Consider the following 17,469-nt stretch of genomic DNA (forward strand, 5'->3'; position numbering starts at 1 on the left):
GGGGAACTTGTAAGGGAATTCAGTAGCCTCTTCATAAGAATCTCCAACAGTCCCTTCTTTGCAAGGGAAGTATGTGGAGGTATGGAACAAAAAAACCCACCTGGTACAATTCCATGAACTTTTGAGATCCAGACCACCTTTTGCTTCCTCCTTTAAGCAAGGTAAAGGCAGGCAATGAATTACTGTCAGAAATGTTCCAAAATCCAAGTAATACTAGAATGTTGGTGTTGCATAGTACTTTTTCATAACTGAGAAATTCAATCTCGTATTGAGTGTTTAAAAAACATTTTCATTTACAGATCCATACTGAGTTTGCAACCACTAGCCAATGAAAATGGAGTGGATGGAGAATATGATATATGTGAAGGAATTACATTTGATGAAATTATGAAAAATGTTGACAGTTTATTACAAAGGAAATGCCAGTCTGTGAGGTCAACTAGCCACTCACTTATCATCAATATTGTTCCTGTAAAAGACATGTTGACATCTTCATTATGTGCAGAAGATCAATGGGATTTTCCATATGTTGTTCATTTATGGCCTTCTGTTCTTCTCCGCAATCTTCTTCCTTATCAAATAAGTTATTCTGTAGAGGTAATTCTTTAAGGTTTAAATTTTTTGTGATGTTTCCCACTTACGATATGAAAGCTGACCAGCTGGTTGAAATATGTTTATAAATAGATATTAGAAGAAAGGGCTTCTGTTAGAGTATTTGTGAAGAGGCTTATAGATCTTGTAAGGGCAAGTCTGTATCTACAGAAGTGAAACAGTACCTGAATGTGAAAAGTGGTAGTATTAATCATTAGTAGTAAGTCATACTTCAGATACCTATGCAAAGTAAAACTTACACTGTACGAGTTTAGCCCTGTGAGAGAGTCGCTTTCTATTGCTCAAGTGCAGCTTGAGCCTAATTAAATAGTGTAGTTTTTCCTGTGAATTATGACTGCCTCAAGCGACGTAAGTGGGTCAGCCTACAGTAGCATTTTATGTGTTGTCACTGTCACTGACTTTTAGCAGTAGCATTTTTTTAATGAGTTCTCACAGGCCTGCCTTTTTGCTAGATTTTGGCTTGAATTGGAGCATAGTGTCAGACTTTATATTATTTTTAGATGAAATGGTTAGATGCACTTTGACTGTTAATAGGCATTCATTCCAGGGCTAGATGAGAGCCAGTCTCAAGTAAAACACGTACAGTGTGGACATTGGTTCCTCAGCATTAAGTGTTTCATTCTGTGGATCTGCCATGGTTGTGTCCCACTGCTTACTGATGTAGACTTGGCATAATAGAAATATAGATGGGAGACACTGAAATGTTGTGGGTTTTTTTGAGATGGTCTTAATATTTAGTGTTTGGACTCAAATAGTAGAATTTAATAATAAAATTTTGTCACAAACTCACAGTTACTAGAGCTAGAGACTATGGCCTCTACTAAATGCATGGAAGTAACAGGTTCTTTTCTGTATGTCTCTTACAAATTTAAATTTAGTGAAAGAAATACTGAGTTGAGGAAATGTGTCATTTAAGCATGCTTATGTATTTTAATTTGATGACAGATTTTTTTTGTGTTAAATCTTGATGACCATGCATAGGGGTTTTTTTTCTGTGAAATGTATTATTAAGGTAGATATTTAAGAATGTAACATAGTTAAATAGCATAATAAGCATTTTAAAATTTTGCCTAAATAACTTGTATCTTAATTTTCAAAGCTAGCTAGAAAAGAAAAGTTGATGTGAATTTTGAGTGTGACTCGTTAAATGTACACTGTTTGGCTTTTTTTAAAGGGAAATGGGAACAAATATGACACTCTACAAGAAGGATGTTCAGCCCAGATTCATAATGCAGTCTTGGATCAAACAAAACTAGATTTACAGTTGCTTAACTATCTTGATCAAAATTGGAAAAGTGAGTACCATATAAAAAGTAATCTACCGGATATCAGCTTCACGACATTTTACTGCATCACAGAGCTGGATAAGACTGAACTGGATATTGCTGTCCATGTGACCTACACAACTGGGCAGATGGTTATGGCAATTCACAGTCCGTACTGGATGGTAAATAAAACTGGTCGAATGTTGCAATACAAAGCTGATGGTATTCACCGCAAGCATCCTCCGGATTACAAAAAGCCGCTCCTTTTTTCGTTCCAGCCCAAAAACTTCCTACAAAATAACAAGGTATTATATTTTGTAAAACCTGACAGCTCTGTACGCCCTTGTGTTGTTGTATGAAGGCATTTTTACACTTTGAAAGTTATCTACACTATGCTTATGCTCTGTAAAAGGCATGAAACCTACGATATCTCTGTCTAAAGACAGACGATTTTAAGTGTGTTGTCAGATATGCTTGAGATGAGAAATTATATTATCAGAGGTATTAAGAAAGAGATTCTCATATTTGAGAGGAATAAAATTAATTGAGAAGTGTTTCCTAAATAAAAGAATTTCCTTTATTCCATTTAAGCTGCATCAATAAAGGTCCTTATTCTAAATAAGGCATAGAAGTTGTGTAAGAAACGTAAAGCTGTGGTACTTGAAAAGTGAATGCTACTTGAAAAATGAATGCTTGCAGTGGTGGTTTGTAGATTGGGTCTGAGTTGGTAGTAAGCTAAGGTTAAGATGCAGTTTACTATTTAAGTATGCTATGTGAGTTTTTTAATGCTGAATATTACTGATGGATGAATGATACGAGGGAGATTACAAGACTGTGTTGATTCGCCTGTGAGATTTTAATTGTGGTAAGTTTTGGAAAGGATTCTTATGTGGTTGCTTCCTCTGGAGTATCTTACACTTATAATGCTTATTCCACATAGCTTATAACTAAGGGTGGTAGAAAATGTCTTTGTGAGACGATACTGGCAATTGTTATGTCTTGACTTTATTAATAGAAACATCAGTATTTCCCGTATGCACTTATATTTATGTTTATATATATGCATACTTTATATAAGATTTTAAATGTTGTCAGTGTCTGTAAATTGAAAATTAATTCAGAGTCCTTCTTCACAGGTGCAACTTATGGTAACTGACAGTGAACTGTCTGATCAGTTTTCACTGGACACTGTTGGAAGTCATGGTTCTGTGAAATGCAAGAGTCATAAAAAGGAATATCAAGTGAGTTAAATTTATCTTTCAAATTCATTACTTTCAGGAGATACAAATGAGGTAAGAAAAGAGCAGTGTATTTCTAACAGTGTCTTTCTATTCACAGGTCGGTGTCACCATAAACAACAGCAGTTTTAATATTACTAGAATTGTAACTTTCACTCCATTCTTTATGATCTCAAATAGAAGCAAATACACTTTGGAAGTAGCTGAAGAAGGCAAGGAAAAGTGGATTCCTATTGTTTTGCAACAGGTAAACTTATAAAGGAAGCTATTCTGAGTTGTTTCTCTAAGGAAAAAAAAAATAGGTTTGAACACTCTCTGATGGAAAATACGAGCCATGCATAGTATTCAATGACAATGTCTGAATGTATCATGCTTTTTCAATAAATTATCTGTGTCCTGTTAACTTTTCTCAGTGTTGCTTTAGGACATACTGTAAAGCTGGTTTACATTGTAATTGGAATGTTTTCTTTTCTCTGTTACCTGCATCATAAATAGTATGAGAAAAAGACCTGTACTGTTACTATATTGTCTCTCTCTGCAGTGGCACTGACACTTCTGTACAGTTTTTGCAGTGGTATCTGACAGAGTGGTTTGGCTGACCTGGTACATGTCGTGCTACTTTCATATAGGAAGCAAATCCCTCATGTGGATCAGTTCAGATAGCTCCAAACTGTTCTTCTGGGACTAGTCTCACTGCTGTTTTTTAGTGCTTAATGCATGATTTCTAGAGAGGGATCACTGGCCCCCAGGCCAAGTGGTGTGGAAATGGCTTTTAGGCTTTTGTCTGTGCTGCACAGCGTAGACAGATGCTGCAACAGTTGCAGACTAGGCGTGCACCTTGGCTGTTTGCACTGCAGTATCACACAATTACATTTTGTGTATTTTGAGTTTTGAGGCCATTATGCCTTCCTTCAGGACATGTAGGAAAAGCAACGCCTCTTTGGGGTAGTGTTGGAGGTTTATGAAAGCTGAAAGTGATCCATACTGCCTTCTGGGAAGAGTGAAATCTCTTTCCTTCCCTTCCAATGAATCTTGAAGAGAGCATATCCAAAACAGAGACAGAGTTTAGCCTAACAAATAGCGCAGTTGGAGGCCCTCTCGCTTTTCTTTAGCATTGTAGGTAACTCAAAATGGTTACCATTTTGCTTGCAAACTAAAATACCAAAGTTAAAAGAATATTTTAAATCAGATTCATAACCAGATCTTTTTGTTACACTTTTGCTACCTTAAACACATGCTCCTTAAGGGTGCATTTTATCTTTAATGATTATGGAAAAGAAATACCATTTAAATATCATTATTTCAGTTTATGAAATCGATACTGCTTTGCTTGCTTTTTGTTGTCATTGTTCCTTTGTGATTTTTATTAAGTGCACACAATGATGTTTAGATCTTTAAGTCAGTTCAGCTTCCCATAATGTTTACTGTTATTTTCAAAAAAGTTTCTTTGCTTTTACTCAGGAATAGGCTGTTTGCCATAAGCCTACATGTTTGTTCTATTTCCTAATATTCTTATGTTACTCTGAACCAAACTTTTGTTTGACTCTACATAGTTTTTGGGTTCTTTACATGCATGATTTCTCATCTAGTTCGTTGACAAAGCTCTGAAATAGCAAAAGTTCATGTGTAGTGGCATGGGCCACTTCACATCTAACGTCTTACTCTGAGAAAATATAGTCAGATTTTCTTACTTCTTGGTGGTCTGTGGTTTATATTTGATATAGAGTTGTTATTAGAATAAATTGAATTATTTTACAGGAACTTTTGAAATTTTATGCAAAATTCAAAGATAATAGTTTTGAAAGTTCAAATACATTGCTACATATATAATCTGTGGTTTTCCTGTGTTGGCTGTTTTATTGATATGCTTATAGAATTTTCTAGCTTGTCCCACAAGCATCATTGTTTCTCAGGTGTTTCATAATTGTATTAATTGATCTTAGTCTTCTTTCAGTTATCAAATATCAAAGGAGGACTTTGTAGATTTTAGGATCACTCCTAATATCTTTTGAAAGATTAGATATGGCAGTTCATCAAATGGAGTAGTAGAAGTTAACAGACAAATCTGTATCCCCTCCAAAATTATTCCATACTTCACTCCCAAAATTGCTTGCCTTTCTACATTGTGTCGATATTTTCCCTTTTGATAAGCAGCCTCTAAAAATCTGTGTTGTGACTGTTAAGTCTGCCAAGGTTGTGAATTTGTAACCCAGTTGCTCAATCCAGTATGTTTCTTATTTCTTCTAAATGTAGGTAGAGTCCAGCCACTGTTGGTCTATCTTTAGGCATCCAGGACAGATTTCCAGGAACAAGTTCCCGTCTGATCCTGTTCTTGAGATATGGAACTCTGCTATCTAGCTAACCTAATTTGGGGGGTTTTTTTAATTAATTCCTGTAATTTTTTTCAGTACTTCTCACTTTACTCTTTTACATTAGGTTGATCTTCAAAAAACAAGTTTGTTGAAATGTTAATTCATACCTCAGCTTGCTCCCCTCTCCCCCCACTCTATTTTTATCATTTTAAGTTAAGCAGAGTCCATCCTGCTGCTTTTCTTTTTTATCCACTCTTCGTTCTTAGTGGCAGCCTGTCTTCTCAGGGAAAAAAGCAATCGTTGTGTAGAACCCATCTCCTCTTGGACATGTTCCCTGTCTGGAAAGCAGGCAACCTATCAGAAACTTTAATTACCGTTTTTAGAAAAATCCATTGTTCTTCAAAGGTTGTAATAGAAGTTGTTGGACAGTGATTAATATGAAATGGCTTGCCAAGGACAGTCTTTTGAATTAGGTCTAGCACAAGACAGTTGACCAACATACATCCTTAGAGAAAGAAAGAAAGAAAACATTGCTGAAGACTGTACATGAGACCACTGCTAAATATAAATTAAAGAAACCTATTATGGAATGAAGATTGTTGTATAAATATAATACTAGTGAAGCACTTAGCAAGTGCATGGCAAAACATTTGGAAACAGCATCATTTTGTGACACATTCTGTGGCTAAAGACTATTGCAAAAATTTATTTTTCAGTTCTCCGTGGTTGATTCTGTAACTTCTTGTTTAGCAAATCCTTTTTATTTATTTTGGTTTCGATTTTAAACTTTCACTTAGTGTTGACTGATTCTCCTTGCATTTCCGTTGAGCTCTCTTAATTTCCATGGTGAGACTTACTTGCTGTGTTTTATGCTAGTTTACAACACAGTTTAAATTTCCTTTGTCTGTAGGATACATGTTGATATAGATAACACCTTCAATCTTGCAGTTTAACTATATTTTTTTCCTTTGTTTTCCTGCTTCCTGTGGTGTGAGAAACAATGGGAAAGGGAACTTAGTGGCATGGTAAGTCGGTGAACTAGTCTTTCACCATTGAAGATTTAAATCTAGGATTCAGATGCAATTAAATATAAACATCTCATTTCTTAACCTATGTTGGAGAAAGATGCTCCTGAAGTTTTTGACATAGCAGGTGAACAGTTTGAGATACAGGAAAACTGGTCTATCTAGACAGACTTAGGCTCTTGCTGGCTGAGAGTTTATCATAGGTTGTTCCTGTGGCAGGACTCTTTTTTAATTAGTTGAAAACTTTTCATTAGTTACAGTTACAACTTTTGTCTTCCCTACCTCCTCATCTTATCAATTTGGCGTTTAAACTATTGAAGAGAAATTGTCTGTGGGATTTTTAAACCCAGAATGGCTGTGATTTTGATTGTGGATGTGAATAGCAGAACATGCTGTCTCATTTAGCTGCCTAGTGCTTCATATTTTATTTATATATGTTTTATACCCACATATATAAGTGTGTGTATGTGTATTTTTATATATATATAAAGTATTTCAAAAGAACAGCTAGGATGCTGATGTCCTGCGTACTCAAGTTACTATGGGGTGTATTTATGCTAATATCTCTTTTTGTCATCGACGGTCACTATAAGATTGATTTATAATTTATATTTATTTGGCAAGAGGTCTGTTAATGGAAGAACAGTTTTGTTGAATGAGTTTTGTTTTGTTGTAACAAGCGTGGCCATTTCGGTGTTGTAGCCATGCTTAGCTTTATACTCTGTATTTCGTATACATTATCCATTTTAAGTCTATTTCTTCATGTGAATATGAAATCTTACTGTTTTCGCTTTTAGCTCCTTAACTCCTCAGTTTCTTCACTGTACTCTGAATTATTTCTGATTTCCTTTCAATTCATTGTGTTCAGGTAAGTAATTACTTTTAGGTTTTTAAATAGAGTTTCTGATCCAACTCACTACACTTTTGGGTAGAATTTTGGTAGATGAACTTTGGGCTAAAGTGAATGCCATTTAACATCTTGTTTGTTCTCTCACTTACTTTAAAATACCTGATTTTTTTTTTTCTAGTGCATTCCCTTTTGGCCTGAAAATGATGCTAACAAACTGCTTGTTAGAGTTGAAAATTCTGATCTCCCCCCAAAGAAGATAAATTTTGATAAGCAAGAAAACTGTCTGCTACTGCATTTGGACAACAAGGTAAATGGTTGCCTTTGGAAATTAGGTAAAACAACATAAATAACTGTTTTATTTCTATTCTGAAAACTTTCTGTCTTCCCATACAATCAAGTATTGCAAAACCTTAGCTGGGGAAAAGATGACATATATGCAAGTGTGTTATGATCATTCTCATGCTCTCTCTTTCCCATGTGTGTACACACAGACATAAGTAGGTGTTTCGTTTTAAGCGCTTCTCTGTGAAGCAGCTCTATAGAAGCTGAAACAGAGATTGTTTTAATAGTGTTCTCTAGCTGAGGCTGAGAATTATTTAATTAGTTCTAAAGTAACAGTAAGTTACTTTGAAAAGCAACTTCGACTCCACTAAATTTACTTCTATGTTGCATATAGTGTCATCTAGCAGTAGTTTTTAAATATGAGTGGTTTTAATAGTAGAATGTTTTGGGAGGGCATTAATGCATATGAATGGTTCAAGGAAGATTCCTCTGCTACCAGCCTAAATTTTGACAGTACAGAACTCCTCCATAGTTTTGATTACTAAGTGCAATGCCTGTTACCTAGTAGTTAGATCAGGGAAATATTTTAAAGGTATGTTAAAACAAGTTGTTTGTTTGACTATTTGATGGTCTTGCATTAGAAGAATAAAAGTTTTCCAAAATATTTAAATTACATTTGCTTTACTAGAAATTCATTCCACTGTTATTTACTTTATAATTTTTACATCTGATAGCTTGGAGGAATTACAGTGGATGTTAACCTGACTGAACATTCTACAGTGATTACCTTTTCTAATTACCATGATGGTGCAGCTCCATTTCTGTTGATAAACCATACTAAAGAGGAAATTATTGAGTATGGGCAAAGGTATGTAAGAAGAGTTTTAGTGCGGATGTCTGCATGGAGACATGTGAACTGTTATTTCATGTATTGTAAGTATGCCTGTTTCTTAAGAAGCCTATTTTTTAAGAAATGGCTGTCTAATTTTGTCAGAGCACCCAAAAATCTATTGTTTTATAAATTGAAGAGAATGAATTGTTAACAGAGCAGCGTTATGTAGTGCTAGGTGCCTGTTTCTACAAGTCAAGAAGCTGGTTTGTGAGTTAAAGAAGCTCTCTGGTCTCTTTTTATATGAATTTTGTGGCCTTGCCCTCTACATTCCTTTACATTCCTGGTGGGAGCAAAGGATGTGCTTGGCTTTTCTGGAACTATGCAGGGTACTGACTGTGTAGAATAAGTAACAAATGAGTTGTAAAGTTAATTCATATTTAGTTGAGATTTAGCTGAAAGAATGGGTTAAAAAGCTACGGGAGAGATGAAGGAATGGACTGAAAAATGAGTAGGTAGTTACATAAATTTTGTCAAGCCAGACCAAAACTAAGATTATTTTAACAAATATGAATTATCTCCAATCAGTGAAAATTTAGTTCTGCACCTGCACACAGCTCTGCTGGTTCTGTTCTCAAGCTGGAATGTCTTTGTAATGCTTTGCTACTGTATGCAGGTACTGTGCAGTGCTGAGAAGTGTAAGCTTATCTACAGCATTCTTGACCTGTTCATTTTCAAAAGCTGAACACCCTCTACCATTTTTTCCTTTCAGTCAGTCAGAGCAGCATTGTTTGAAGATTTTTACGTGAAAAGTGGAAGAGCTGCTAGTCAAATTAAGCTTGCAGCTGTATGTTCCTGTTTGTCAGAAGAATACAGTCAATTGTTTGCTTTGGTTTTTATCTGTAAAGATTAGTAATTTTTATCTTTTTGGCTGGCTTTTGGGCATTCTTAGTGTAAATTTAGTAAGTATGTATGTAACTTTTGTAATGAACTGTGGAGAATAGAATGTTTCGGTTGGAAGGGACCTACAACAATCATCTAGTTCAACTGCCTGACCAATTCAGGGCTGACCAAGTTCAAACATGTTAAGGGCATTGTCCAAATTCCTCTTAAACACTGGCAGGCTTGGGGCATTGACCACCTCTCTAGGAAGCCTATTCCAGTGTTTGACCACCCTCTCAGTAAAGAAATGCTTCCTAATGTCCAGTCTAAACCTGCCCTGGTGCAGCTTTGAACTGTTCCCATGCATTCAGTCACTGGATCCCAGCGAGAAGAGATCAGTACCTCCATCTCCACTTCTCCTCCTGGGGTAGGCTCCTTTCAGATAGCTGTAGAAGACAAGTCTGCCAGTTTTTAAGTATAAGTGAGGAGGAATGGAGTTTAAAATCTGTTTGTCTGAAAATATCCACTGTATCCCACATACTAACACTGCACTTTTTTCCCTTCAGCAAATCATATTCAGGAAACCTTTCCTAAACAATGGATTTAGAACACAGTTTTCTTCTCTTGGAATATTAATGTTAGGCAGCACAAATCGTGAATTTTCCTTTCAGCTTGTAAGCTCCACTGTCTGGTTTTTTTTTTTGTCTCTATTTAATGTTTCCCTGTTAATCACAAGTGGGGAAGAAAATGAGTATTTAAAATCTACTGTGTGTACTTTATTTCTAAAGTATACATATGTATTTTGAAATATAAATCTGTTTTTATTATTGTGCTGAGAATGGTTTTGTGCATGTCTTTTCACGCACAATGTTTTAAGTTTTCATTTTCATTATTTGAAAAAATAATTAAAGAGTTCTTGTTGAAATGCTAGAATGCAAAAGTCATTGACACAAAATATTCATTGACATTTTAATTTAATATGACTTCGTTCTAGCTCCCTCAGTGAATTGGAAGACTGTCTTCAGCCAAATAAGGCAGTACTGTATACTTGGGCAGACCCAGCAGGATCTAGAAAATTGAAATGGAAATGTGGAAATAGAACTGAAGAAATTACCCCCAAAGAGGTACGTTTATTATCTAAATCTCCTTTTAATGCTGTCTAATTTATTATCCTGTTTATCAGTGTATGTATGAAATTCTGTATGTAATGAGTATGATCAACAATCTCATATATGAGGTTCAAACACAGAACAGTTAACAACACTGTGTTTGCTGGAGCTTATGCCAGTAAGTATTGTCTTCAGTTCAAAAGTGTGCGTGTGTGAAAGAGACTGCTGTAAAACTCCATAATTAAAAAATTTATTATTTTCCTATTCCTTGAAAAATGTCTTCTATTGTTGTTCATGTTGCTAAGACTTTTGCATTTGCCTGTGGAGTAGGATGATGAATAGACTTGTGAAAATTTTTCGTCTCTTGTTCGTAGGACAAAATGGAAATACTCAGCCTGGATTGTAGAAAAGCGGTCTACTTAGTGTCATTTTTTGAAGGTTTGCAGCGTATTGTCCTGATCACTGAAGATGAGAATGTCTTTAAATTGACCTATGAAAGTGTAAAAGCAGAACTAGCAGAACAAGAAATTGTTCTGTCTTTGCAAGATGTTGGAATTTCGTTGGTTAATAATTATACAAAGCAAGAGGTGTCCTACATTGGAATTACAAGGTAACTTATTTTGTGTGCAGCAGTCTAAAATGTTTAACTTCAGGTATTTTCACTCACTGAATTTCATTTTGGCATGCGATGGAAGAGAAAAAAGAGATCTGGATAAGAGTATTTAGAACTAAATCGTTATGTTTTCCTGTTGTAAAGAGAAATGTTTTCACTGTGTTTTATATTAATGCATATGTTTTCTGTATTTGGATGTATGTGTTTTTGCAACACATAATTGTAACTCTGTGTGGCAAACTTCCCAATACATTGAATAGAAGTATTTCCTGTCCATGTAGTTTGGGGAGTGATAATAGAGTTTTAAGGAGTAAGATCTGTGGGTAGTTTGTGTCAGTGAATTTTTCTATCTCCATTACAGAAACAAGTTGCTGAATTCTGTGTTGAAAATTTTGATGCAGTAGCAGCTTGTAGTTCTTTTTAGTTTGGGTTGAGAAATTATGGCAACTCCAAGGCTCTAATACTTCAGGTTTTCTACTATAATATTTCAGAGGGAAGCAGAAAAGAAACTATGTAATGCTTAAGAAATGTGTGCTATCATATATTCAAACAGGGGCTTTTTAGAATGCTCAAGGGACACTTGTATATCATTGCCATAATCCACATACTTCTGTATATTCATAGCCATGAGGTTGCTAACGAGGATTTTTTCTCTTGACTAATTCTTTGCACCTCACTGCAAAACAAACAAGCAAAAACCTGACGTACATAACTTCACATGTTCACATCTATCATTCACAAAGAAAATCCCAATCCTTGCCCTCACCTGAAAAACTGAGCACTGATAACTAGACAGTGGAAACAGTCCATTAAAAGTGGCAGCTAATTGCCTAGATTCAAAGTAGTGTTGAGATTTTGCTGAATCAGTGTTTTTTAGGAAGCAATCATCCATAGTCGGTAGTCAGCAGTGCTTATAGTTGGTATTGTTTTCCTGTTAAACCCTGAGTGGATGTCAAACGCCTGAAAGCTCTTTCTGAGGATAAGAGATTATTCCTTGGGTATGGTGAAGAAAACTATTGTTCAGAATGTTCCCATTTGTGAATGTCTTGTTATAAAAAGAACGAAAAGTTCTTTTGTTCTTTCAGTTTGTATCTAACTTGATGCAAGCTTCACCATGTCAGTTCTGGGATCACAGCACATTTAGGAAGGCAAAAAAAAAAAAAGAAAAAAAAAAGAAAAGAGGGGGAAAAAAAGGAAAAACTCCCAGCAGTGTCAAGGTAGTCCTCTATTTTGTTGCTGTTGTTTGCGCTTTAGCTCACCTTTTTTTTTTGGTGGTTCTGTCATTGATGTATCTGGCCACAGACACAGATGTAGCTAAAAGGGATTGGATTAGGGCGCTGGGTCTGCAAAGCTATGTATTTATGGGCTATAGAATAACTTGTGGAAAGAAGAAATACCCTCCACCTGTCTGATTGTGTTGGTTCGTGCCCTGTGGTGTGCCTTCAGTTTGACTGTAAGGTGAAATCAGACAAGAGAGCTTCTCCCAGAAGCAGTGGAATTAAGCAGAAAAGAGTATGGTGCCCTTTAAGGATGATTAATTATTTTGTTGTTTTATTAATAATAAAAGTAAGAGACAAAAGAAAAGACTTGATTTTGGGATAGCTTTTTTAAAAAAAAAAACAAAACCAACAACAAAAGAAACAAAAGCAAAAACCCCCACCAAAAAATTGGTAGAGGAAACATATAAGCCAAAATCACCATCTATTGATTTAGGCAGAAAGAGTGAAGAAACTAGCTATCAAAAGTAAGAGGCAGTTCAGGAGGCATTTTGTCTTGATTTAAAGAAGTGCTCAATTTCTAGTAAATTCTGCTGTGCAAAAACACATGCAGGAGTATATGCAGAAAACTACATTGAGATTGTAGAATAATGGATGGCAGTACTGTTGAAACTGAGCTTCCTGATTAAGTATCCTTACATACCCATCTTCATCAAAGTGGGGAGTTATACAGAATTGTTGTTAACTTTTCTTTTTTGTATTATATTGGAGAGACTGGCTTTTACTTAGTACCAAGAGGGCAGTGGGTGATTTGGGTCACTTTTATTTACTACAGTAGTGCTTTATGATGTGGTTTTTCAGTCCATAGTTATAACCTATTAAAAGCCATACTACAGTATGTAAAACTTGTTTTGAAATAGCTAATGCTTCTCTCTTGGCCCTTTGTTTTGTTTTCAAAGTTCTGATGTGGTTTGGGAGACAAAACCCAAGAAGAAGTCAAGATGGAGACCAATGAGTGTTAAGCAGACTGATAAATTAGAGCAAGAATTCAAAGATTACAGTGAGCTAACTCCTTCAGAAAATAAGATTATTGAGTTGGAATCAAATGTTTTGGTAATACTGATAATTCTCTAATTCTACTGTTTACATGTATACACAGGAAAAAGATAGTGTATCAATTTTGCTATTTTTGAAGAAACTTCCCCTGTAAATTGAGATGATTGTTTTACCTAATCCATTTGAAAACCCTTCTTTATCTTTGTCTAGAAAAAAAAATCTTTGAAAAAAAAAAATCCATAAACATTTGAAAGCTTGCTATAGACTTTTTGTTGTTAGCCTCTAACTTTGAAATTGAAATGTAACATTTTTGCAGGTCATGGGGCTAAATATTCATAAAGCTAGAGTAAAGAAGCTTTGCATTTGGTTCATTTGTTATACTGGGGAGGTGGGCAGGGTGTTAGTTTTGGGTGGGTTTGTTTGCGTTTGGCACAAAATCTTGTATTTTTCAAGTGCCTTATTGTGGGATAATTCAACTATGTCATTCAACCACATACGTATGAAAAAATCATCCAGAAATTTTTCTGGAGTGTAGAACCACATTATGCTCCAAATGCTGCTGTCCTTGTCTGTAGGTATGTTCTAGATACTCATTAGAATTGTGTTGTAGGTAAATGAACATGGTATAGGTAAATGAGCCAATTTTTATCTGAGTCATAGACCGTTATGTTATATTACTCTAACCTTCCTCTAGAAAGCCATGTATTAAACGCTAGTAATCCCCCAAATAATGCAGTGTTTTGTAGTTTTACTTTTATAGAAATCTATTACAAAATTTGATTGTTTTAAATAAAGTTATGACATCTGACTTAAAAGCTGCAAAACTTTTACTGCTAACCTATTTTTACTGTTAATGAACAGAGTAAATTTTAAAGTATATTATAAAAAGCAGTCTTTTGAAACACAGAGCATACCAAATTTTCTTTAATAATACAATAGGTATGTTTAACTCCTAATGGAATGAACATGAAAATTCAACAACCAAATGAGATTCCTATCAGAAGGAATTATCTGCCAGCTTTAAAAGTAGAATACAGTTCATCTGCACATCAGAAGTCTTTCAGAATTCAAATTTACAGGATACAGGTGAGTCGTGTCAAAAAACAGTGAGTTATTAAGAAAAAGAAACTTTTATGGAAACTTGGATTTATTTTTAGAATTGTTTGGATTTGTCATATTTTAAATTTCATTGTACTCATTGGCTTTTACATCAGTGCTTCTCAGTCTTTGGAAATACTACTTAAATGCTTCTGGAAAAAAAAAAAAAGACAACTATGACTGTTCAGGAGAAACGTTTACCATTCATCTTCCACGCTTTTTCTTGTGGCTTTTCTTTACAACCAAGAAAAAAATAGGTTCAATTTGTTGTCTTGCATATATTTAAGTTTTTAAAAACAAATCCTTTGCAAAAATTCTGTGGGCCATTTATTACCACCAACTTAGAGAAGCTTTTCTAGACTATTTGGATTGGATGATTTCATTTTGAAAGTAGAGATATTTTGAACCACAATACTGGCTTTTTATTCTGCTTTTGAATTGGTGGAATGCTACAGGTAATGTTCATAATTCTTGTGTTTGTCCTGATTTTAAAATATTTCACTACTGAAAAGCTAACATGCTGCGCCTTGTCCTGTCCTTACCCCTATTAGATACAAAACCAGATTCCTGGAGCCATATTTCCCTTTGTGTTCTATCCTATTAAACCTCCAAAGTCCATCACCTTGGATTCAGGTTTGTTGTTCTAGTTTAACATAATCCGTACTTCTAAAATGACCAGATAACTTTACATTTGGATCAAGCTTAAAACAGGCTTTTGGCAGTTGCATTCAGGCCACAAATAAAACTTAATGCTGACTTATATCAGAGAAGAGTTGCCTGCTGAAAATAAGAACAGATCAAATCGTTTCTTATCTTAATGCTAGTGAATCTGTTGCACGGTTTCTATATTACTTGCATTTGGAGTTCTGGGACAGTGAGGATTCACTTTTCATCTTTAGTCATCTGATTTTTCCCTAGTGCCCCAAATAAATTGTTAATCATGTTGCTTATTTCTTTGTTTGCTTGCATGCAATAGATGACCTACTGACCTATCTGAAATAATCTTAACTGACAAGAAAAGAAATGCGTGCCAGTCTAAACTCAAAATTGCTATGTGAGGCACCATTTATAAGCTCTGTAGATGGCAAATTATATTTTGCCTGCTTTGTATGTAGCCTTCCGATTTCTCCATTGCTCAGAGCATAGAGCTCAATGTCAGTTTGCTATGTGATGAACTGCAGTCTTCCATTAACTCATTCAGGGCAAAGTCACTTGGAAGACCAGAGTAATCTCAGAAGGGATTCTGGATTGAGACAAAGAATACTGCTTGTAATTTTGTACAGAAGCTAATAAGATGTCAGGTGTTCATTCTAAATATGATAAATTTCAAGCTAGAGTGCATAAATCTGCGGAATTCTTTTTTTTGGTTTAGTTTATATTTTTGTATCGGCCACTGAAAATCTTATTCCATGACTAGGGAAATTATATAAGTCTAAGATTATATCAATATTAATTTGCTTTTAAATGAAAATGGTACATTTTCAGAGATCAGTGAAATAAAATTTTGATGTTCCATTTCATCCTTGTCTTCCTATTGCTTTCTGTTCCTGCTCTTTTCCCTTAGTTGTTTGCCAGTCATATCCATTATGTAATCCTACTTTACAAGATTGAGAAAATCCTGAACATACATGACATTTCCATTTTAAAAACATGAAGGTATGTGTATCATATAAAAATCTGTGCTGATCTCTTTTTATTTTACAACTTCATAGCACCAAAACCATTTACTGATGTCAGTATTGTCATGAGAACTGCAGGACATTCACAGATATCTCATATTAAGTAAGTATTTTGGCATGTTCCATCTCCCTTGCTATTGATTATGTTTAATCAAGCTTTAAAATTAAAATTATTATGGGGCAAACATAACGCAAGGTAATTTTACGCCAACTTATTCTTGGAAAGATCAGAGCACTTGAGAGATGAAAGCTCAGCCGATAATTATCCACGTAATTGCAGAGTAAAGCAAGGATTTTTAAGTGTCTTTTTTATGCAGATTTTTAGTCTTTTTTAATTTAGAAAAAACTCTGTGTTTAACGGTGCTATATACAGTGTTAAATGCTGCTACTTGGTTAAATAATTCTGGTTACAAGAAATGTGTTTATCTTACACCACGATGGGAAGCCTTCTTTTCACCAGTAATGGCGCATCCCTAAAAAAACCCAACCAAACAAAAACAAACAAACAAACAAAACCACAAAAAAACCCCCCAAAACCAAACAAAAAAATCCCCACCTGAAGTCAATACATAAGTGGCCTAAATACCCTAGATTAAGTTTTATGTGTTATACATTTTCGTAAAACACCTTAATAATTGGTTTTTGTTTCACATGTAGGTATTTTAAGGTCCTGATTCAAGAGATGGATCTCAGATTAGATCTTGGCTTCCTGTATGCACTGGTTGAATTCTTTACACAGACTGATGTGCCGAGTGACCAAGAGGTAGAAACCTTTTGTTGCTTAAAGATGAATAGATTTTAAGTTTGTAATTATTCAACTGATATTTAAAAAAAGAAAAAAACAGTTTGGTCTTCTGTGTCCATAACACCGGTTAATTGCTATGCTGTCTGCGACTAATATGAAGCTGTGAGGTTTTTAAGAGTTACTATTGCCTGAGGCAAACAGTAAACTCTTTCCTTTATCCTCATCTTGCATGCTATGCAAAGGCGGCTTCAAAACCTTCTGAAAAGAATGAAACTAATGCTGTTGTAGACTCTTTGGTAGACTCTTTTTGTAGACTCTTCAGGCTAATGCCTGAGGGATCAGTTAATTAAGAACCCAAGACAGGAAGGAAGTGAAAATAATACTCTTTTCCTTAATGTAGCTTATTTAAAAAAATAAAAATTAAAAAAAAATCCAGGAAAATCTTAGCCAGGAAATCACAGAAACTTACCTGCCCATGAGAGCAAGAGAATGTAAAAGGAATGGAGAGAGAGGTTGATGAGAAAGTGAAAATGTCTTTGGTAATTTTATGCAAAATTATAAAATTGGAAGATGATGTAGTTGACATGTTTATACTAACTGGAGAGGAGAGGGCAGTGGGCAGGAATTGAATTACTGTACAGGGAGAATGACAGGACT

General features: G+C 34.9%; 1 protein-coding gene across 6 annotated transcripts in view; it reads left to right on the plus strand.

Annotated features, from left to right (window-relative positions):
* VPS13A (vacuolar protein sorting 13 homolog A) overlaps nucleotides 1-17,469 on the plus strand; it is a 114,420-nt gene that overhangs the window by 69,181 nt on the left and 27,770 nt on the right. For all 6 annotated transcript variants that reach the window (XR_012042069.1, XR_012042070.1, XM_072859089.1 and 3 more), the window contains exons 47-59: nucleotides 300-597; nucleotides 1,787-2,182; nucleotides 3,014-3,118; nucleotides 3,216-3,362; nucleotides 7,481-7,609; nucleotides 8,319-8,452; nucleotides 10,290-10,419; nucleotides 10,779-11,014; nucleotides 13,194-13,347; nucleotides 14,230-14,376; nucleotides 14,940-15,021; nucleotides 16,101-16,170; nucleotides 16,725-16,830. Coding sequence is in view for 4 of the 6 variants with exons in the window: in XM_072859089.1 (XP_072715190.1) it covers nucleotides 300-597; nucleotides 1,787-2,182; nucleotides 3,014-3,118; nucleotides 3,216-3,362; nucleotides 7,481-7,609; nucleotides 8,319-8,452; nucleotides 10,290-10,419; nucleotides 10,779-11,014; nucleotides 13,194-13,347; nucleotides 14,230-14,376; nucleotides 14,940-15,021; nucleotides 16,101-16,170; nucleotides 16,725-16,830 (2,134 nt within the window). In the remaining 2 variants the exon portion in view is untranslated. The remainder of the gene's footprint in view (nucleotides 1-299; nucleotides 598-1,786; nucleotides 2,183-3,013; nucleotides 3,119-3,215; nucleotides 3,363-7,480; nucleotides 7,610-8,318; nucleotides 8,453-10,289; nucleotides 10,420-10,778; nucleotides 11,015-13,193; nucleotides 13,348-14,229; nucleotides 14,377-14,939; nucleotides 15,022-16,100; nucleotides 16,171-16,724; nucleotides 16,831-17,469) is intronic.

This window comes from Ciconia boyciana, chromosome 4, assembly GCF_034638445.1.
Source record: "Ciconia boyciana chromosome 4, ASM3463844v1, whole genome shotgun sequence".
Taxonomy (NCBI): Eukaryota; Metazoa; Chordata; class Aves; order Ciconiiformes; family Ciconiidae; genus Ciconia; species Ciconia boyciana.